At 36.0% G+C, this 23099-nt stretch overlaps 1 protein-coding gene across 1 annotated transcript in view; it reads right to left on the bottom strand.

The window, feature by feature from the left end:
* Positions 1–23099, bottom strand: part of USP25 (ubiquitin specific peptidase 25) — a 461260-nt gene that overhangs the window by 383550 nt on the left and 54611 nt on the right. The window contains exons 7-19 of the mRNA XM_080562087.1: positions 20512–20649; positions 19398–19474; positions 18609–18682; positions 16954–17102; positions 14452–14579; positions 13536–13631; positions 13051–13212; positions 11130–11338; positions 10331–10401; positions 5975–6203; positions 4388–4585; positions 3160–3299; positions 170–283 (exon numbers count right to left, since the gene is read on the bottom strand). Coding sequence (XP_080418213.1) covers positions 170–283; positions 3160–3299; positions 4388–4585; positions 5975–6203; positions 10331–10401; positions 11130–11338; positions 13051–13212; positions 13536–13631; positions 14452–14579; positions 16954–17102; positions 18609–18682; positions 19398–19474; positions 20512–20649 — 1785 coding nt within the window. The remainder of the gene's footprint in view (positions 1–169; positions 284–3159; positions 3300–4387; positions 4586–5974; positions 6204–10330; positions 10402–11129; positions 11339–13050; positions 13213–13535; positions 13632–14451; positions 14580–16953; positions 17103–18608; positions 18683–19397; positions 19475–20511; positions 20650–23099) is intronic.

Genomic DNA, 23099 nt, shown 5'->3' with positions numbered 1-23099 from the left:
TTCATACTTCATTACAAATTAAGACATTGTTACGGTTACAAACTGCTAAGCATTTAGTTATGCAGAAATCTGTTAGGTGTCACGATGTGCAAACATGCCAAAAATTCTCATCAGGCAGCACAAGAAAGCACCGAGTAGGAGCGGTGCACACAATCGCAATCAAATGTACCTCATCGTCATAACCCCCCTCCTCTGACTCAATCACAAAAGTCCCTACATCAGGGATCGCCACCTCTACAACTCGCTGGTTAGGAGCTGGTGGAGCTGGGGCATTACCAGAGCTCTGCAGAAGAAAATCATTATCAGTACGTGTGGGGAGGGGAATCACAAAATAGAGAAAATCAGAGAGACGCAAACTAACAAGCCGATCAAGTAAAATCGTGCTGCTGAAGTTCTGAAAAAATGATAAATATCACTTATATTCTCTAATTACTCATACTTTACTTTAAGCAGTACATTTTAAAATTAGGGCATAATTTTACAAAAAGGTTTCATTTTTGCTTTATTCACTAATTACATCTTCATAGGCCAGTACGCCAGTACTACAATTCTGTAGCATCCGTAACAAATTTAAAGCAGTTGTTAAACGTTGAGTCTGTGAACCACTGTTTCTTTTCATTTTAGTAATTTTGAGTGGAATATAACTGAGATATCTGAAGAATTCGTACTAAGGGATGGCAGCAAGCCAAAGGCTAACATTTTCTGATGCACTGGAAAAAAAAATACAAAAAGGCCTCTAGCAATTAAGGTATTTGAAAGAATATTTGAAGGTGCAGTACACTCACCATGCCTTTTTTTTTTTTTTTTTTAATAATTACACTTAAAACCAAGGGAAGATTATGTTAGTCACTGAAACTCTTGTTATGTTGAAGTAAGCTTTTAAACAACTGAGATGATCTCAGCTACTGCAGTCTGTCATTTTATAATCACCGGTTTACAACACTTGCAGAACTTCAACCTTCTCTCTAATCTAAGCAATCACAGAGTACAGAAAGAATGCTGTGCTGCTGTTCTGCACTTGTTACAATGGCTTTATTTTTAAACAAAGATTCCAGAAACACATAGTATCTATTTACACCCAGCATTGTATAAATACAAAGAAAGACTGTGCAGAGAAATAAATAAATAAGAACAAAGGTCAGAAAATGGACACAAATGATCATGTGGTGAGCAACCTACAGCCCTGTTTGTTTTATGTCCTGATGTTGTTTTTCCTTCTTCCAAAATGGACAAACAAAAAGTGGAGGAAAGAGATGTGGCTGCATGTCAGAATGCAGATGGAAGTAGAATAATTAAAGAGGGCTGATACACTGAGAAGGAAGCACAGTTCTCTCCACGTTAAATTTGGGTACACAGAGGGTAGCTTTTAAACACTGATAGAGTACCCTCAGATTAGTTGGAAATTGGCTTTAGATTTTAACAGTAGAAGAACATTTGTTTCTAAGTAAGAGAGTCTGTGGGATTTTGGTTTGTATTTGTGTTGTTGGTTTTGTTTTTTATTTTACTTTTACTTTTAAATATTTCATCCCCCTTGATGCAGTACAGCGCAGTGGAAATTGGAATAATTGGAATAAGGAAACCTGTCTCTGCCTCACTACGCCTACCATGACGTTTCCCAGTCACTGCCCTGTAAAGCCCTAGGGCCAACAACTGCGCAAAATACCTAGCCTAAACAAAAACACTTGATTCATGGAATCAGATTCTTCCACATCCCACCAGGATGGATGCCCACAGACTCTAGAAAGAGGATTAGCATCAGGCAAGACACTTTGTCATGACTTGGACATCATCATAGCTACCCCCTCCAGTGGAGGTAACTCGTATTAAAGCAGGCTCCCCCTTAGCTGGTCTGTGCTCTGAGAACTCAAGTCAAATTTGCAGCAGCCTAAATTGTTAGTGGCAGGGCACCTTTTCATGGGTGGTTAGCTTCCCTGTTGGTTTTGATTTAGATTTAGCAGCGAAAGTATGCTTCTCTGCTCTCCTGACACCACAGGAGAGAGGGATAGAATACACTCCAGGTCTAAGGGTCAACACCTTGTCACATCATTTTCAAAGGCTTTGAAAAGACCTTCCTTTTGACACCAAAGTTATTTGGGGCTAGACTGCTTCTGTTTTATGAGGATTCATACCAGAATTTAGGATTATACTTGAAATTTCGCACATACCTAAATTGTTCATATCACTAGTGGTTACTTGTGGTACTTTAAGAAGGTATTATGTTAGTCACTGAAACTCTTGTTATGTTAAAGTAAGCTTTTAAACGACTGAGATGATCTCAGCTACTGCAGTCTGTCCTTTCATGTACATTCTGCATGTTTCATCCTTAGGGATATGGTTCCAAGGCAGATTAATACATTGCTTTAAAGGAATTTGGTTTTGTGTCAAATACAATCATCTATATACCCACAGGGAAGCAAAAAAAGGTATTTGATGAAAGAAAAAACTGTTAAATATTTGTTTCACTAATAGCTCATGAAGCAGTTAATTTCCAATTCTTCTCAGTATTTGCAACATGAAAACAGTATCACTCAACACTAATTCTTATAAACATTTTAACATATGCATCTGATTAATCACAATTTTCGTAAACTTCTGAATTTGCACTAAAGCTACAGAATAGGGTTGAACTAAGAGTTTTATTATATTACAAATTTTCTTGACCATTTTTGAGCTTCCCTCCATAAACATAATGTTTAGAAAAAACTCGTTTTTGAAAGCTATTTTAATTTCCATAGATCTTTCAAGAGAACTCACTTATATTCTCAAATTTCTCCGATAAAAATTATGATATTTAAAGTAGCATTTTTCAAGTCTTTTACATGGAATGTCAGTGTTTACTCCTCAAAATAAATGGAACCATCTAACGGTTTGAAAAGATTATTTGATGGTGGGCATGAACATGTGATTGCCATTTGAACGATATTACTGTACTCTTGACAAGTACTTGAATCACACAGAGTACATCTACCGTACTGTTATTCTTCTATTAAGCTCATTAACATAGTACATACTTTCTGGATGGACTTTTAGTGTTGGACATTCCCTGAAGAACAAAAATTATTTGTTCAAAGCTTTTCTTCCCCCCTTTTAGCAGCTATCATCCTTTCCACTTGCAAAATAAAAGAAAAAGAGGTATTTCAAGCTTCAAAATATCCTCACCGTATCCATTATAGCTTCAGGACCTCTATCTTCTTGTTCAGCTAAAGCTTTATTGATCGCTTGTACAGAATCTTCTTTTAAGTGCTTTGAAAGATCAGTTCTTGATGGCTGCTCTAAATATTCTGGTTCTCCTGCTTGAACTTAGTGACAGAAATAAGATAACAATTCCATATGTTAACAGAAGCATGAATTTTGAATTGATTAATTTTATTTGGATCACTGTCTCATAGGTAAGGTAACCCACACAGAAGATGCAGGGTAGGTCACATCCTTTAGAAATCCAACTTTATGGCAGCCTGTGTCTCAGCACATTATGAGCTCTTTCATATAAATGGACTCATATTTTTACATTAGGAACAATAGGCCTGTCCTGTCTAGACACCCATTAAGGCTTGAGTGAGGGGTGTTTATCAATCATATGAGGGACAACTGAGAGCAGAGATTCTGCTTAGACTTTTAGTAGTATATAGATCCAATATATGGAACAATCTACACTTGACTTCCAGATATATTTTTACTTTGTAAAATAATCAATACATCATATTCTTCTGACTTAAGGGAAATATCAAAGTCTCCTCCCCCACACTTGGGAGCAATAAAATTGATTAGCATAACAAGAGCAAATTTTGGCAGACATATATGTATATATATACACACACACATTTGGTATATGCCCTTACTAATAAAATAACTAAAACTAGTCTCAAAGCATTTACGAAGTCAAAACATATAGAAGATAAAGTTCTTATATTTCACGTCAGAGAAACATGCTCAATCTGAATGACTCAAATACAACAATGAAAACATCTGGACAGCAGATTCACTATACAAATCCATCATGTAACCTTTCATATAACATATGTGCAACTTTCTGCAATGGAGCAAAAAGTGGATGTGACCTAAGACACAATAGGTTTACCTGTGTAAAAACAGGCATATTACTTATAGGCAGTTTGCCAAACCCGAAACAACAAACCAAAACAAAACCAAAAAAATGAATTTTCTAAAAGCTAAGCACAAAACTGGGAAGAAAAAGGCAGAAGAAAAAGTATAAGATGCAAAAAACTCAGATTAAACTTCAAGTGCAGTTACCTTGGCCAAGTAAATAATTATAATTTAAGATTACACAAATTAACAATTCTTCCTTTAATCTTAAGAGGCAAAAAAATATTCCCAAACCAATGAGTTTTGTTTCTACTTCTTTTACAAACAGACAGAAGAAGCTAACCTGGTGCAGGTGATGGTGCTGGTGCCCTGGGAATCTGAGATAGCAACTTTTCCTGCTGTGCCTTCTGAGCAAGTTCTGCATCCCATTCTTCTAGTTCTTTTTCAAAACGTTTATTGTCTTCCTTGACATAATCCCTTAGATCAGAAGGTAGTGTGTCCATTCCTAGAAGTATCTGTCCCGTTTCTTTATTAAACTCCTCTGTGGTAATATAAAATTTATATTTCAGAAAACGAAAAATTTCGAGAAATAGATATATATGTTCAATTGCCTTAAGTGAATTACTGAACTCATGCAATACAACACCAAATCTCCCAAACTGTCTTACTGTCTTAACTTTTCTCATCATCTATTTGGCACTTCTCTGCTACTAGGACGTATTGCTATTGCTCTTTCAATCTTTTGATTACAAATTCTTGGGCATCATCACGTCATAGCTACTTTGAAAGATGAGCCTTTGGGCCTATGAACACCCTATGATTCTGATCATTCAAAGCAAAGTTGCACACACACAAAAAAAAACACATCAACACAGTTTTATTAGTGCCATGTGGAACTGGAAACAATGCAACCCCTCAGAAGAAAAGGGGAAGGAAAGTGGGCCTATATGGAGGCATAAAGTCAACTGATAAGAATACCATCTACATGAAGTGACCTTCCTTTTTGCTTTGAGAACAGTCTCTGCAATAGCATACCAAGGCCTGGGGGATCAATCAGTGGTAACTGTCCCCCCAGAAAGCAGGCCTCCAATTTAGAGGAAGAGCCACGCTAGAGGGCTCATAAACCCTATGGTTGCAAGTCCACTATTAATCTGACAGTCTAGAAATGTCAAGGTTAGTATCAGTTCCCATTTAAAAACAGAACAAATGCCCACTCTAGCTTTTTGCCCCTGTGAATAGAAAGGAACATGAAAGTTTTCAACTGTTTGTTACTGAATCTGGCCATTTTCAGTCAGTCCCCTAGCCACTGTTAACAGAGTCTATAAAACTTGCTAAGGGCCTTCCCACTCTCACCACACGTCTTTTTGAGCCTTTTTGTGTAGTTATATTACTACACAATCTGAAAAATAATTAAATAAATAAATAAATCCATATATTTCTTTGGTTTAATGTGTGGTTGGGAAGGCTAAGTTATTCATATTTTAATATATTGCACAAAGCTTCACGTTTTCATCTTTCCAATAAAGTTCATTCGAGTTCTGAAGCTTATGAAGAAAAGCTATGTGAGGATTTTAAGGTCAAGAGTCACTTTTGCATTTTCATATTTCTGCTCTATTCTTCAGTGAGGTAACACCTTCAAAACACTGAACATGTGATGAGCTGGCTAAAATGTTTACAAATTAGCCAACTTAGTTACTTTTGCTCTCTTAATAATGCCAAAACACTGGCATTATCTTTATTAATCTGAAAGTTGAAAAGAAATCATTTCACCTGTGAAAACAACTTGACTGACAGTTATGAATATAAATAGAGTTTTTAATAATTCTTATTAAAACCATTTCATAAATCTGGAAATCCATCTGAAAAAATCTTTCTTTATCAATGTACTCAGCTATTATATATCATGCTGAAAACATAACCATAACATTACCTTGTATCAAGTACTGTTCCTTATCATTGATATACATTAAACAGTATGCACTGGCATTCCTGTAACCACCAAAAGAGTCCCGTTCCAACTCTTCCCAAGTTGACTTTGTCACAGAAATGTCATTGTACTTCATCCATCTGTTCTGATGGTGGTCATAAATATATGCCCAGTAGTGTCCTGCATTAGCTTGACCTTCATGAACTAGCACAGCATGTAATCTATAAGGAACCTAAAAAAAAAAAAAAAAAAGTAAAAAAGTCAAACTCTTCTTGTCAGCATTTAGTTCTGTCTACCCGCCATAATTGCTACGTTAAAAGTAACAAAAATCAACAGAATCAAAATATGACAGAGAGGCAAACCAAGAAGGTAAAACTAGCAAACCACTAAGCAAAATGACTTTGAACTACTGAAGTTACTATAACTAGTCACAAGAGATCTTAGAAAGCATTAGTGAGTCTGCAGCATAAATGTCTACTTTGCTATCTTTACTGCCAAGTAGCCTCTTTTCTTAATTCCTTAATATTCTTACTTTCCTTGTATCTCCAAAAACCCCTCAATATGTCAGCCTTGAGCATCTGTGATGTGCTCCAGTCCTGACCTGGTAACTTAGTACTGAAGTTTGGTAAGACATATGTAAATTCAAGCTAACAATAGCAAATAAAAAGTACAGTATTTAAATGACTTTATTTAAAGGAATACCTCATATCTGAATACCTCATTTTCCAAAAGGTAAAATTCTTCTAGTGTTAATCAATGTAACTACAACTGTTTTTCCAGTATGTTAAATGTATCAGTAAAAGCATTGCTAAGAGAAGGCTGGAAGAAAAGGAAAATAATTTCCAGGACCGTGTAAAAAGTATCACAAGTTACATGTGTTCACTGGCAAGTAAGAGGAATGGAATACTTAGCTCCTACTTAAGTAGTTTTAAATTTGAAGAAAAAGATAAGCAGAGTGAGTGCCTCCTTACTTATATTTTAAAAGCATCATCTTAGTGATTGACACATTTTAACCTGCTGAAACAGGACATGCAACAGAAAACTGATTTTCCCTCATATGCCTGAATGATAGCAGCTTAGCTAGGATGAAAAACCTAAAACCATCTTTTACTGCTATAACAGTCCGTACTTAGATGAAATGTCTACTTAACAAGTTGTAGTGAATATTTGTTTTAAATGTGATTTAAACACCACAGTAATCAGTATCCATAAATATATGTGCAACTATGACTTGACAAACTCTTTCAAGTTATTCTTAACCTGATCTTCCAGATGATATGCAAGTACTGAAGATTTTGCAACCTCCGTTGAACTGTAAAGCTGGGTGACGGCACAGCAGCTGGAATCAAACAGACTCTTATCCCAGATACCAAACTGCACTATAAATCTTCAAACACAAGAAGTGTGTACAGAAGGAATCCTAGCAAATCCTTAAATCTGAATATGCTGGGTTTTTTTAACATCTTATCAAACCAGCACGAAAGCCTTCTTAAAATGATGGCAAGTCCATGCATACGCATATATTTTATATGCGTATATATATATATATATATGCAGATCCTGATTAAAAAAGGTAAATGAAGTCTCTTCAAATTTCAACAACAAAATTTTCTCACTGAAAAATAGAACAGTACAATCCCAGGTGAATTCAAATCCTTTTACTGAAAGCCATGATAACTGGGTCAGCTTGGAAGTCCCTATCCTTTCCTCCAGCTCTGGAGGGCTGGCTGTCAGTCATCCACGCAGTTTCCAGGAATGTCCCCCCCAGAGTCTGTGGCTGAGACACAGGCAAATTCAGTGCCGACAGGCATTTCTTATGATAATCCATTGTATCAACAGCAATTAAAGGTCCAGGGCAACAGACAAAGTAAATAGTCTGCAGTAAGTTCCATAGCTTATATTTACTACTCATGAAACAGAAATGGAACTTCACCACCCTCTTCATATGTAGTTACAGAACAGATGCATCAGAGCAACAAAATGAAACAAAAAGAACATCCCCTAAACCAAAATAACAACCTGGTAGAAAAAGTTATGAGAATCAGAATGGCATCCTTCCAACAGCAACAACATGACAAAGAGTACTTTACTGTGACATAAAGCATTTCATTCACATGTGCGCCACTGGCCAGCTTAGTATTTTAAGTAGACCAGGAGGATTGCAAACAACAAATTTTTAGACAACCAACATCTTCAAATCACACTTATGATGTCTTCACTGATTATATAACTTTACCCCATCCGGCCAACAATGAACTTGCACGTTATATGTATGAACATCAAAAACAGTGTAAGGGCTATCAGTGTAAGCTATCAGTCTAAACAACTACACTGAATAGTCACTGCAGCAATCCTCTTCAGCATCACAAGCTACCTTACACATATTTTTTTCCCCTTCTGGTTTCCACATTACAGACTTAAACGGAAATTAACGTTCCTTCTTCATGAAATGCACAGTAACCTAATATGGAAGTTCATGGAAGGAGGAAAAGAAGAGAGGAATTAAATAAGCATTTGATGGAATCTCTTCATTCAGGAGGATGAAGAAAAATACAAATTTCAGGAATATCTGTCGTAAGAAGGGACCATTTAGCTTCTGAACCTGTCTGAAATAACAGACGAAGTGAAAGTTGCCCTTCTGCAGCTCAACTGTTTTTGTCTATATGGGTACTTTGGCACAACAGGAGAGAGGCAAGTGCATATAGCTGTATCCTTTCTCCTGCCTACCTCTGCATCTGAGCAACTGGATAGCTTAGTATTGCCCCATTCCCTGGGAACAGGTTCAAAGTATTGATCTTTTCCTCTAAATGATACAATTGCAGGAACTAAAAGCTTTTCTTTTGTGAGTCAATAAGATCTGGGCACATAAAATTGGACTTTTTAAGGAGAGTATTTATATCTGCAGAATACTTCCTAGTGTTTGTATGAACTATTTAAGAAGTTCTTTATCTTCTTCTTGTGTCCTCCTTTGATTCTAAGGAAACTACAGATATCCTTTCCCCCTTATCAAAAAACACTCCCTAAGAATAACTTAACAACAGACATCACTACTTTAAGGCACGGCACAGTAATTCCCTCTACAACACTATATAATATCTTTATCTTCTCCATTTCTGTTTTCTCCTCTTTCAAAACAAAACAAAAATCTAATCTATATTGTACAAATCTGTACTAGGAAAAAGTGTTTTACTAAGTAATCTCCTTTTTCCAGTGTAACGATTGCTGAGTATTATCTTAGTCAGATATAGGAGGAATATATCCAGATGTATTTCCTCCTATAAACATATGAGCCAACAAAGGCTAGCTATGTGAATGTGAAAACAATAATTACTTCATTTTAGTGCTAGATGATGTAGCCTGTAGCCTTCCTGTTATAACAAGCATTGATGAAAAAAAGCCTACCAGTAGCAAGCTTAAAGAATCCCATCTAGGCCAGTCTGCCTGGAACTCTTAACATCAGAGTTCAGCTGCCACGAACTATTACAAGCAAAGTAAAAAATGAAACAGTACCTCAAGGAAAACTAAGCTGAACAGATCTTACTTGGAAGGAAAATAACTCTTTTTACTTTCTGTTAGCAACAGAGGAAGTAAGCCTTAACCTTAAAACCTGTCTCAGTGAGCAAACATGAGTATGTGAACATCAGAAATACTGCAGGAGCCACAACTCCAGAATAGAGCATTCTAAAACTGCTGTTTAGATTACAGAGCATATGAATCTCCCCAAAATGCACATTAGCCCAAAAGTCAAGGTTGTGATTAATATTAAATATAGACATAAAAAAAAACAAACAAAACACACACACACAAAACCAAAGAAAAAAATCCAAATCCAAGAGGGTCACACTGGCATTACTAGCTATTAATTAAAACCAGAAGCCTTGAGTTCACAAGTCTTAGTATGGAGGCTGCAATATACAATGGCAAATAAACATCAAGTATAAGGTTTATAAAAATAATAGTTTCTTATGCCTAATGTATTGTCACCTTAAAGGCATTAGACTCCCAAGTAATAAGGTCAAATTGGGGGTGAGAAAATTTTATAGTTGGATTAAAACTTTAGTTCTGAATTCAAATCAAAAGAGCTGATCAGAGATGGAACTTATTTTGGCTTTTCATCATGAAGTTGCTTAAACTTAAGCATGGTGCATGTTATATCTGTCTCACATCACCCGTAAAATATTGTAATTCTTTCATCTGACTGTGCATAATTAAAAGACTTGCAAAACCTATGATTTTCCAATGAAATTTCTCAAGCCACTGTATGTAATAGTTGTATACTTGCTCTCTTTTTCAAGCATCTAAGAATTTTAATAGAAGTGACAAAAAGCATCTCTTATTTGATGCAGAAACTGTACTTACTTGGACCATTGTTTTGTCAGAGTACATCAATTCAATTGTTCGATGTATTCTAGATATACTTTCTTGTAAATCTAAAAGAAAAAAATAAGAAAAAAATCTCTTCCATGATGCTGTATAAATGTGCAGAAACGTATCTTTATTTTTTCTTGTTAAAGGCTCAAACAAGGGTACATTTCACATATGATGCATCTGTTTACCTACCTATAGGCCAAATGCTGAATTTCAGATGAGAAAGCAGACAATGATTTGTGATCCACTGTTGCTCATTTCCCAAAACTCAACCAATCCCACCCATGCTGGAACAACTACTTACATGGTTTTCCTCAGGGCATCAAAATGGACTATAAGGTCTACCCACTCCAAAAAGCCTTTGCTCAGAAATTCACTGAATTCTCCCTCATTGAAGGGGCCACTCTACCCTAAACACCTCTGCAGATCACCAAGTCTAGGCCTAGCCCACTATCACACTGACAGCTAAAATGCATTTGCAGATGGTCCTTCAGCATGGATCCCACTTCCATTTCGCTCTACTCTCCCCCAATACCTTGCATGCAGAAACCTTTGTTGAAAAAGCTGTGCTAAACTAAACTCAATGCCCTGTTTGCATCATCAGTCAATATACCTCCAGTCTACTAAGATGTATAACTGACTTACATTCCTATATGCTAGAGATAAGTTCAGAAGTACGAAAAACAATTCAACACACACATGCACATTAAGGCTACTTTCCCCCATCCCCCCTTCCCATGTCCAGAAATCCTTTCCAAATGTGGCTACATTCTCCAGTTTGTGGCAATACCTCTAGTGTCGTTTTCTACTTCAGTCCTCCAGCGATGTAGACAGCCTTCTAGGACGGAAAGCTCTTCCTCAGTGATGTGCCTTGGTGCTGGATGCATTGGCAGATCAGGAGGAATTCGTGATTGTGTGAATGGTTTATGTATTACTGATCTTTGTACAGGAGATGTGCTTGGAACATCTGAAGAGGAAGGCCCCTGTTGATCTATTGTGCTGCATTCATTCGAAACATGAAATACCAAAGTTGAATCATCACATACACATACTAAATGCTGCACTACAAAAACAAGCTTTTAATCTGAATACAAAAAAATTAATGGTAATTTCCTACACAGCAATCCAAGAGAAGTACCTAAAATATCAATATGAAAATTACTACATAACTCCTGAAAACTTTGTGGTATACCACATTAACACAATAACAACTTCGGTTACTATTATCATAAATAAAGGAATTGGATCGGTCAAGTCACAATTTACTTTACTTGACATGCTATTCAACACCTTCAGATAATGTCACACAATAAAAACAATAAAAGAGACTCTAATATTTATGGCTCACTGTGAATTTAGCACTAAACTTGTTCCAAGCAAGTCTTGTAATTCAAACACTAAAGTGGCCAACTTACAAAAATTCTATGAGAGCGGCAGAATATTAAAAATGAAAATCTGTTACATGTTTTTCTCCTCCTATCAAAAAGATGGCATACATGTAATCCAAGGCGTAACATGAACCTGCAGACCTTCCTAGCAAGCCACTGTTTATTTACTTTGGGTATGGCACCACGATACAGCCTGAGGAACCTGAAGTCTTCTGTAGTTCAGAACATTGTCAGAACATTAAGAGCTTAGTGTCACTCCTCAAAACGTGTTCACACTTCTACAGGTTGACAAAAGTTGTAATACTTGAATTTTTACAGAACAAACTTTCTATATGAGAATCTGAACAAAGTATAGAACTTCTGATATTGTACGTCATGCAATCAATGACAACTTAAAAGCTTTTCTTTTCTTATCAGTCATCAGTAGATATATATATAGGCATTCTATCAGTAATACATTTGAAATCTTTTAAAAGCTTCTTAGACTTATTTACTTCACTTCACCAAAGTACAAAATATAAATATCTTGACTGAACCAGAGCCCAGCTTCCTAAATGCAATATAAAAAATTCTGTTATAAATTGTTAGTATTCACCTAGTCAAGACCTATCCTAATTTGCACTCTATTTTATTAACTATTACTAACAGTTACTAACTTCAGTAATGAAGAAAAAGAACTTTCTTAGACATTTATCTCCCTAATGCTTTGGCTACTGTGAATTTAAAGTCAGGCTGTTAAGTTCCTGACAATCTCAATCAGAAATGTAAGAGGAGCAAAGCAGAAGAAAGAGTTAAACTCTCAAGCAGAAATTAAAAGAAAGTCTACACCAGAAACCTGAAAATTCTGCAGCACATACACGCTGCCCAAATTCAGATTCTTAAAAAAATATAAGCCACCTGGGAACCAGTAACGTCATCAGATACTGTGTTTATTTGGAAATGTAGATGTCCTTTCAAGTAAGCAAAGGACAACGACCTGCTGTTTAAAAAACTACACAAGTTTTGATGTTCAGGACCATCAAGCACTATAGTTCTTGTGTTTCATTTGAAAATGGTAGTTCTCCACCTAAAGAAGTTCTTATAAGCACATTAGACAACCCCAGATTATTAACTTTTTGTCTTTATTTATTTTTAAGTCTGTCATGATGAAAAATATTTCTAGGAAGAGAGCAGAAATCGTACACTATAAGCCTTAGGAGATGCCTAGTTGTATCAATCCAATGAATGAAACAGATTTCTTCCCCTCTCTCTCAGCTGTTGGGTTTACACTGAACAGATCACCTGTGTCTCACCCTAGAAGGAGAGTTGGGAGGCAGCCCTTACCTGGGTGAGGTCTGGGCAGGCAGCGTCCCACTGGAGGGGGCACTAGCACCCAGGTCATCCACTGGAGATGTGCACACCGGTTTGCTGGAGGCAAACTCCAAGGCATACTGCAGGACATCTACCAAGGGGAATCGTTTAGGACCAGAACCATAGCTTAAATATCTGTTAACCATAAAATGTATTAATGCCATCACTCACATATACCAAAAAAAATTTAAAAAAAATAAAAAAATAAAAATCAAACAAACAAACCAGATTTTTTCTGGTTGACTGCAATTAAGTAAAGCAAGTCTTTCCTAGCAAGTTTCATAAACCACAACGATCATGCTTAAACAGTTTGCAAGGGAAACAATAAAAGAAGAGAGATACAGCAGTGAAATTGAGAGCAAACAACTATACAAAATGTAGAGTTGAAAGGAGCTATTCTGTTCTACATAGCCCATAACATTATTTCCATTTACACTGGGAACAATTATCTATAGTACCGTTCTAATCTCTGTTGTAAAACCGTGAGATACTCTTTGAGTCTCTTGATTTCATCCCGTTTAATTCTTGTTATTTCTCTGTTTTTGTGCATATACCTGTAAAACATGAAAGTTACATCAGCACATATAATTAGAACACTGAAAACAAGGTCTGTACTCATCAGCAATGACACTTAGTGCTAAAATCAAAAAACAAAGAAAAAAAAATTCACTCTCCAAAACTTGTTTTACCTACAACATATCAAGCAATGGAACAGACCTGAGAAGTAAATTAATTATGCCCATCCCCGTGCCCCAACTTTCAGAAATGCTTTATCCCCAGTGTCAAAAGCTCTGTTCATACCACGGATGCGTCCTATAAATGTATACAAACAAATATTTGGAAAGCTTCTAAAGTGGTTTTAGTAGCAGCCAGGTAGCAATAATCTTGCTTCATTGTTTAGGCTCACAAATAACATTTAGTATCTAACTGAAAGCCATGGTGATAGTTCACTTCTACATATAGACATCATGCACTGATGCTGCAGGTCCTTACATTCTGAGTATCTTCAAACCATGCAGTCTATCTGGAACACCATGAAATATCTGACTTTTCTCACCCTCTTTCCTGAGCTGACCAATAAACACTGCAAGACAGTGACATTTTACTGAGTATTTTGCCTGTGTATATAACTACCTAGTAATAAGTTAAAAACTGAAGTGTAAGCGGGTTTTGGCGTGATGTAGCAGTATGTCTTAAATTGTTATATGTGTATATTTTCTGAAACAGTCACTGAAACCCATGAAATTACAACTTTTTCAGATAGAACAGAAATTTACTGTGATTTACCTGAGTATGAGATACACTAGCAACTTCGCCAAACTCATGACATTAAATTTATATTTATACTAAGACTTTGCAGATAATATACTGTACCTGTCCAGGTATAAAATTGGAGGAAATTCTAATTTGTTGTGTATCTTCTCTGGTCTCCCCAAAGCCTGATTAAATTCAAATCTTGATAGCTCAAAAGTTAAGACAGGAGGAAGCTCAGTGAACCAGTGCTGAACAAAACAAAAACAGAAAAACCCACAATGAATGTCTTTCAGCAACAGAACTTCAGTAATAATGGTACAATACTTACACACTGACACAGCTGTGGTAGAAACTGCTTTTAGAGAGTGTATCAGCATAAGCTTTCTGAAGCTTCTGTCTTTCAACTTCACAAAAAACAGAGATCATTTGTCACCCGTGCACATCAGAGCATTTCAACTCACCTACTGCTAACTGCATTAAAGTAGAGCAGGCAAGAAGGCTTCTTCCTTTCACATTTAACTCACCTGTACTAAAAGCAATCTACTCTTGAACCTCTCTGCCTTGCCAATTGTTCTATTCTCCTATAACTCTCTAAGGCCAGTGAAAGGCTTGTTTATACTTTATGAAGTGATCTTCCCTCTAGTTCCCTCAGACTCGTTTCTGACCCTTTCATTCACCTGATAACACTCGAAGTTTCTAATGACCTCCTTACACATCAATAACTGCTCTCAGCACTGTAATACTGAAAACTTTTTTTCTTGAAATCTCCTTTGTATAAAAAATGCCTCTTGAAGTTTTTTCTCTCTCATAATCACTGCTAACCTGTCCCTGGATGAACATGTTATTATCACCTTATCCTGGCTTTCTTTGGGTATTCAATGATGCTCTATCCTTATTCTCTTTTTATACTTTGCTTTTCAGTAAACCCAACTATAAGACAAATTCAATTCCATCTCCTGAATTAGAATTACTTTTTTATCTCCACTCCCCCCCCCCAAAAAAAAAATTAGTCTATGCATTTATAGTTGTCTAATATGTTTTGGATGTCTAAACATCAAGTTGAGCTTCTCCTGATTACTGTAGATGTGACTGTCAGACAATTTTGATGCCAATGTCCAATGCATTTGACTCAGGGCTCATTTCAAGCTCTCTACCCAGAAAAACGTCTTGAATATTCTTTTCATGTAATACCTCCAAGACAGGCTTTTCTTCCTTTGCTCATAGCTAAAATTCTGGTCTAGGTTCTAGACTATTTACTATTTCACAGCTCAGTGCAATGTTTCCTCTCTTCTCCCTTCGCCCAGCCTTAGCAGTCTTGTCACTCTAACAGCTATCCAGGCTGTTGCTGAATTTTCCTAGTTCGCTGCCTTCAGAGTACCTCCTCATCCTCCACGCAAAATGAGCTGCCTTCCCTGGTCTTGCCTATGTCAGCCTTCACCAAACACCTCCTCAGTTTTAAAGGAGCCAATTATAACTTATGTTGTGCAGCTCCTTCACACAGCAGTAAATTTCAGTGCTAAAATCAGCAAACCTAAATCACAATCCTTCCCTAAAACGTTTCTATTGCAAGACCCCAAACCACTTAACAATGACTAAACTCCTAACGTGCTGAAGTTCATCAACCATGGTGCTGACAACTGTTATCTTATTTTCCTCTTACTTCTAACCCCATGTGTGTACATTGACCTCCATCTTTTCTTGAGTTTGGATTTAAGTTCCTTGGGAATAGGGAATGTTTCTTTTTACCTGTTTGAAAGTTAACTCATGTGCCAACACCCTACTGCATGACTGAGGTTTTTATGCACTAATTTTATAAACATAGTGAACAATGAACTAAACATCCCATTAAAAAGAATGGTTGCAACAAGAAAGAATCTTACTTTCAGGATAAAATGGATCTCTCAATACACAAGACTACCATATCAAATTAGACATCTACCACCTCAGATGAATGCCACTTGAAGACTTTATTCAGCAGAGACAAGAAATTCAGCTTCCTTCAGTAATTCCAAATCTTCTAACTTTGAGGCATTAATGTTTAAGCACTACTAATAGCTGCAGCCACTACAAATCAATTATTTAAGTCCAGGGAAATATAGTCAATTTACTTGGCCCTGGTAGTAATAAAGTAATGATTTCTAGATTAGGTTTTAATGTTAACTTTCTCATTTTGCCACTGCTGTCAATATGACTATGTCACTTCATTTTCACACGCTAAGAAGCTAAACTGATTAAAACCCAGACACCTTCACAGAGCTCAAAGTTGAACACTCTAGAACAGTACGTGACTATCCCTCCATCCACTATAGAACCTTTTTTAACCATTAAAGGTTAAAAAAAAAAAAGAACAGACATATGACCTCTCTGGAGATCAAATACCAGCAACAGGTCAGAATCAGTGATGTAATACCAAAAGATGATTCTCTCAATAATCTAGAGGAGATACAAGCCCCAAAATTAATGATCCCATTATGCCAGACATCAAAACATGCAGAGCAATAAACAGTGGGTCACAAGACAAAAAAAAAAAAAAAAGACAAACAACAACAACAAAAAAGCAATGAAAAATAAACAGCATGACAGTAACATTTTGAGAGAAGCCCACAGAAGCATTCAACTCACCTCTTGACCAGACTTTGCAGAGTTTTCTGAATGGAGAGATTCAATTTCCCCTTCTATCATTGCAGCTTCTAGGCACTCATGCAGATCTTTAAAGCCATTAACCTGGAGTGGATACTGGCCAAACATTTCTGTGTTTTCAAATTTTTTACCTTCATATAAGAAATTAAACATTAAAGGTTAAATGATCATTCCTAAAGCCATAGAACAAAATAAAACAAAAACACAACAACCACCAAACAAACAATCCTAGGTCACCTGGCCTAGTGTACTGAACAATACTCATATTTTCTTATTGAGCAACTCATTTATATGTCTGAAAATAAGATAGTTCAGAAGTCACTTGAACATAACATTGAAAATGACTGTTTTTCTTCTTAAATAATTTTTATTGTTTCTGCACTTATCTGTTATATAAAAAAAAAAAACTCACAATGTTTTATATGTGTAAAACTGTGATATGAAGTCAAAGTCCTCCACTTGCAAATAGCAGCTGAGTAGTACAACCCTGTACCGTCAGTGGAACTGCTGGTATGAAGCAGCCCTTTATACAAGTACATTTTGCAAAAAAAAAGCCAAAAGAGCACATTCACGATTTCTGTCCTGAAAACAAGATCATAATTTGGTAACAGTCTATAAAGTTGTAAGCTTAAACATGAGAAGAAATATGGGTGGCAAGTGATTTCAATTTAAAATTGTTACTGACTTCAGGATGAAATAAATTTAGTCTTCTTGCATCAGACAGTTTCTTTTCCTTGGTTTGTTTTTTATATCTCCTCTGTTGAGATGAGAATGTGAGGGATTAAAGTACTCAAATGCAGAGCAGAAGAGTAGGAATACTAGCTAGTAGCAAGGAATCTGGAGAACAGTTTTTAAGTCTAACAGCAAAGCAGCATTAGCTACAGTATTCCAGGCCAAGAAACAACCTGGAAACTACTTTAAAGATTATAGCTGCTTCATTCAAACACATCTCAAGAATCATTCGCTCTGGGGATGTGGACTGAATAAGCAACACTAAAAACGCTTTCACAGCTGATTGCCTCCTGGAAATATACAATAATGCAATTCTGCAAATTATATGCAGATAGCAAAGGGAAGCTCATTCTACACTCTCTGACTCCTCAGCACACTCTCTGACTCTGCCCTTGATCAGGCTTCCAACGGTTCCTTGTTTTCAAGGAACAATACTTTTTAAGAAGGTGAGTTATCCGTACCAGAAACTGTACAGAAGAAAATGCAATAATTGAAATTTAAAATTTTATAAAGTGAAGCAGAGCGTCAGAGACTAGCTGTAGGAAATGCAGTCATTTGACTTCTGTACACCTTTAGCAAGTGGCACCTTTAGCAGGGCAAAAATGCCCTGATAATCAGTTCTTGCAACCATTTTTGCTCAGCATCTCCCCTTAACTTCTATGCTTCAGGACATACACTCAACACCTGAAAGGTATCAAAACAGTCTTCCTGGAGTGCTGAAGTTCACTACATTCACATTCAGTCTCATATTCTCAGGACAAACCTTTTGACACACACTGCAGTTGTATTCTCCAAGTGTATTTCTGCAGACAGCTAAAACCATGTAACTGCATCATTCACCTGGGTACTTAGATAAGCACTCAACAGGCACCAGCACAGAAGTCCAAGCAAATTCAGGTGCATACCTTCAAGTACACCAACTGCTAGGAATCGTCCATAAAACAACTCCACCATTGGGTTCTTTGGTTTCTCTCCATCCCTGAAAACAGAGTGTGTTAGCACAAGATCCCACAAAGCCACAAATCTTTTTACAAAAATAAGAGTAGAATATTTTGAATTCATTATGGAAATGCTGCCTATTTTACTTAGTTACAGTTCGTTGTGTTTTGTTCTCTCCACTAAAGGCAATAACAATTCACGTATTTGCAACGGTAAGTACAATCTGAAAATTAAGTTTCAGAAGTGCTTCATTTCAAGAAAATTTATGTAAATCAAATTCATTTCGTGAGTGGTTAAATTGCACATAGCCCTTGTAAAAAAAAACTATTTCTTCCAACACTAGAAACAACTGTATATTCAAAAGACAGTTTACAGATGTTCACTTACACAAACTATGAATATTATCTTCTAAAAAGGGAAACAGGAACAAGGTTTTGAATTATTTAAAGTATAGTATTGAAAAGTAAAACTGCACTCAAGTGAGAAAAAAGCTAACATTACTGACAATATATATCTCTACAGTTCAGATATTTTGGAATTCATTCATCAAGATTTCTAACACAAAAGAAGAAGGTGAAAAAGAAAATTAATGGTAAATTGAAAGTATCAGCATATATGGAAAATTACATTTTAACTGAAACAAGCTATAGAGTTGGATCTTTTTCAGCCACACAGTTAGAAGAGGATTTTTGTTTGGTTGGTTTGCCTTTTCCTTATTGAAATGTTCAATTTAGAGAGTAGTAGAACAATCTTACCTCTCTTCTTCAGCTTTAATTTGGAAGGCATCTTCTAACCAATCTAATAATTTGTGTGTAAATTCACTAACGTCTTGCTGTTGGAAAATATCAAATGGTCAGTAAACATTCATATATATATTACAGAATACAATGAAGTACTACTTTACACGATCAGCATAGAAGCACATCCTCTTACAAGAACTCCAGAGTCACATTATGCCTAAGACTATGCCATAGTTGTTTTTTTTTATGGGTAGCTTTCAGAGCACATTAATGCTCTAGTGTTCCTCAGTCTTTAGAGAGTCCTGTGATTCTTATTACTTGGGCTCAGCTTTCATACCATGGCAGTTCAAAGGCATCTCATGAATCCCATTGTTCAAACCCTTTGGTATCTAACAAGTGGTGACTAATATTACTTTCACCAAGCACTAAATTCAGCATGTTGCTGCAACTAAATACCTTAACCATATAACCTCATGAGCAAAAAATAAATCTTATGAAGAAACGAAGTGTTTCTCAGAAAAGCAAAATACACCTGCAGTGATTTAGGCAAGATCCTTGAATATGAATATTATGGCCCACCAAACCAATATCTAGACAGATAGTATACTTGGCTTATACGGCCTTGGATGTAATACTTGGAGATCAGAAAAATTAAACTCTTTCAAAAACCAAAAACTTAGAATTTAAACTAAGCCCTAAAAGCAAAAAAGTGGGACTACTAAGAAGGTTTCAAAAACAGTGTTAGGTACTTTACTTTGAGGTTTCTAATATAATAAAAAGAAAGTGTACTGCATCTGGTAGTCATGATGCCGGAGATTATTTATTAAATTCGTTTTTTATTTTTATTTAAATAAAGGTTACTGGAGATCACAATATTAGAAAAAAAAATTCAAAAAGATAAATCAAAAGATTTATCAAAATTTATCTAATTTTGAGATTTATCTAATTATCAAAAGATTTATCTAAAGATTTATCTAAAGATTTATCTAATTATCAAAAGATAATTAGAATTCTCTTTTCAGCACCTGTGGACATTTTGGATTTTTGATTGTCCATTTTAAGTATTCCCTATTGCTGGATGACCATATGAGAGCATGTATAATTTTGAATAAAATTACACAGAAATTACCTGTTGGGAATCATTTGATTTAAAAGCATCTTTAAGAATCTCAACTGCTCTAGATGGGTCGACATATTTTCTCTTTGAACCAACTAGAAGTGCAAACAGGTACCTCAATTCACGCATGAAAGGCAGATTCCTATGTTCCTGTATTTGAAGAAGAATTAAAAATATTTAACAAAGCAGTAACAAAAACATAATTTAAAAAAGTGTTACTGAATGAGCTAAGCATATATTCTGCCAATTGTCATACTAATACTAAGCTTACTTGCATTACCACCAAGGTTGTGTTGCCTGGCTTTTACTTTTTAGTTTTATCACAGAGCCACAGACTGGTTGAGGTTGGAAAAGATGTCTGGTGGCCATTCTGTCCAGCCCCCTGCTTAAGCAGGGACACCCAGAGCCAGCTGCCCAGGACCATGCCAGGGAGCTTCAAAGGAGCTCCACAACCTCTCTGGGCAGCCCGTGCCAGTGCCTGGTCAGCTGCACAGTGAAGTGCTTCCTGATGTTCAGAGGGAACCTCCCACTGCCTCTTGTCCTGATTACAGATAATGTCCTATTTACACAATAATGTTCTCTGGAAAGAAAACTACACTTCAAAAACTGAAACCTCCATGAAACCACAACTAGACATGGCTGTTTGGCTCAAAACAAGGCTGAATGGACATGTGGACAAGCTGAGCTGTGCTTAAGACAGAACAGTCAATCCCAAGACTTACTACTAAATATTACACACCCTGCGCCACAAGCCAACTTCTCCATGCTCATTTATATTAGGCATGTGACCCCAATTTTGTATGTCTTACCATTAATCTTATTTGGGAGCCACTAAACAAATTTCAGCTGATATACATAGCTTACAACCATACTGGAGAACGAAAGGGGAAAAGAAAAGAGATACCTTTTCCCTACAGGATAATCGATGGAATTTCAGTTTTATACGAAAAATATTTTTCCATATAATCATTGCATCTCATTATCAGGTATGACATATCCCTAGACTTATCATGCAACTCCGATATAGCAAAAGCGAAGTTCATTGGATAAACAATGGAGTAAAGCTATTTACAATTATGTGTGCATCTGATACACTGAGCAGAAGAAAAAAAATTGAAGTTGGGTGAATTATTAAAAATACAACACAAGAATAATGAGATGAGATAAGAAATAGCATGCAAGCTTCATTTAACGTAAGAAAGTTGAAAGCATGCAGGTTCCTCAAAGGACACCGCACACAGCCCTATCAGTTAGTACATGCAGATTTTACAAAGCCTCAAGTAAAACGCTGCAACCATATGCATTGATTTTGTTGACTTAGCATCCCTCTCTAAATCTAGCAGAATTACTTGTGAGCCTATGCACTGCCTAGTATGTTTCAAGTTTTTTTGTTAACTGAAGACTCTGAATTTATAAGGTGTAAATAGATTGTTATTTCTCTTAACAGAAATAAGAGAAATAGCCTGCTCTCCTGACAACTTAAAAAAAAAAAAAAAAGTATTATCTATGGAGAATATGTAGTTCTTTTTTCTGGTTTCCAGAAGAGAAACAAAAGAAATACCTTCTGCCTGTATAATGAAAAACAAGTAAATCGAAACACAATCAATCACACTGTAGATTAATCCACAGGTTTACTGCTGTGGAGATTGGATGCCATTCTTAGTCCTGAGCAGATAGTTGACACACACTTGTGAAATTAAAACCCATGTAATATCCACTCGTATGTAGAACAAAGTATTCTCAAACACAGCACAGATGTCAGATACTGGCCAAACTGGAATTACTTGGTGACAAACGTGCTCATCAAAGAGCAGACCTGTTTAGTTATTCACATGTGAATCCAGTGCACATAAAGCTTCTAGTGCATACAGTATTTTATTTCAGCTTTAAAAACCATGCATAGGGTGGAATTGGAATGAGTTCTGCTTATTACCTAAAAACTACTTCTAGTCATGTAAATCCCCCAAATGTTTTACTTGCTCTTCTCGTCCACCTTGCAAAAAAGTGACCAATTATAACCAATGTTCACAGAAAAGGCTGAAGACTTCGTCAAATGCCACCCTAATTCAGCAATAAATCTTCATAATTAAAGAATGAAATCAGTTTTCCCTTTACATCTTTAAATCAATTTCTAACAAGAAAACAGAGAAACAAATTCTAAAGTGATTTGTTCTTACTATTTTCATAAAGCGATCTACTAAAGAAGAAAAGAAGTTTTAGATACATTTTATCAAGATGCTTCAGAACTAGCAATCATCTGTTCACATGCATAATATAGATGATTGACCACAGAATTATCTAGATATCATCTTTCTTTTATTAAATTTGAATTACAGAAGCAATAACCACTCTTACATTACCCACCCAGTCTTACACTACTTATTTTGCTGAGTTTCAGAAATAACTGTAGTTTTGGGTTATCAACTGGCTACTGATTTCAAAATGATTACTCAGAACAAATGCTTCTCTAAAGCCAAAAAAAGGATCTCTAAAATGAGTAAAATCTTTTTTTTTTTTAAGCTCTCTTTAATGCATTTGCCATCATCCTTGATGAGAACATGTAGACATTAGCTCAACAAACAGCGACTCTGACTAAACAA

The sequence above is a fragment of the Anser brachyrhynchus genome, assembly GCF_964034855.1.
Source record: "Anser brachyrhynchus genome assembly, chromosome: 1".
In the NCBI taxonomy this organism is placed as follows: Eukaryota; Metazoa; Chordata; class Aves; order Anseriformes; family Anatidae; genus Anser; species Anser brachyrhynchus.
Note: the sequence above shows the minus strand (reverse complement) of the source record. Positions and strands in the feature narration are given on the sequence as shown.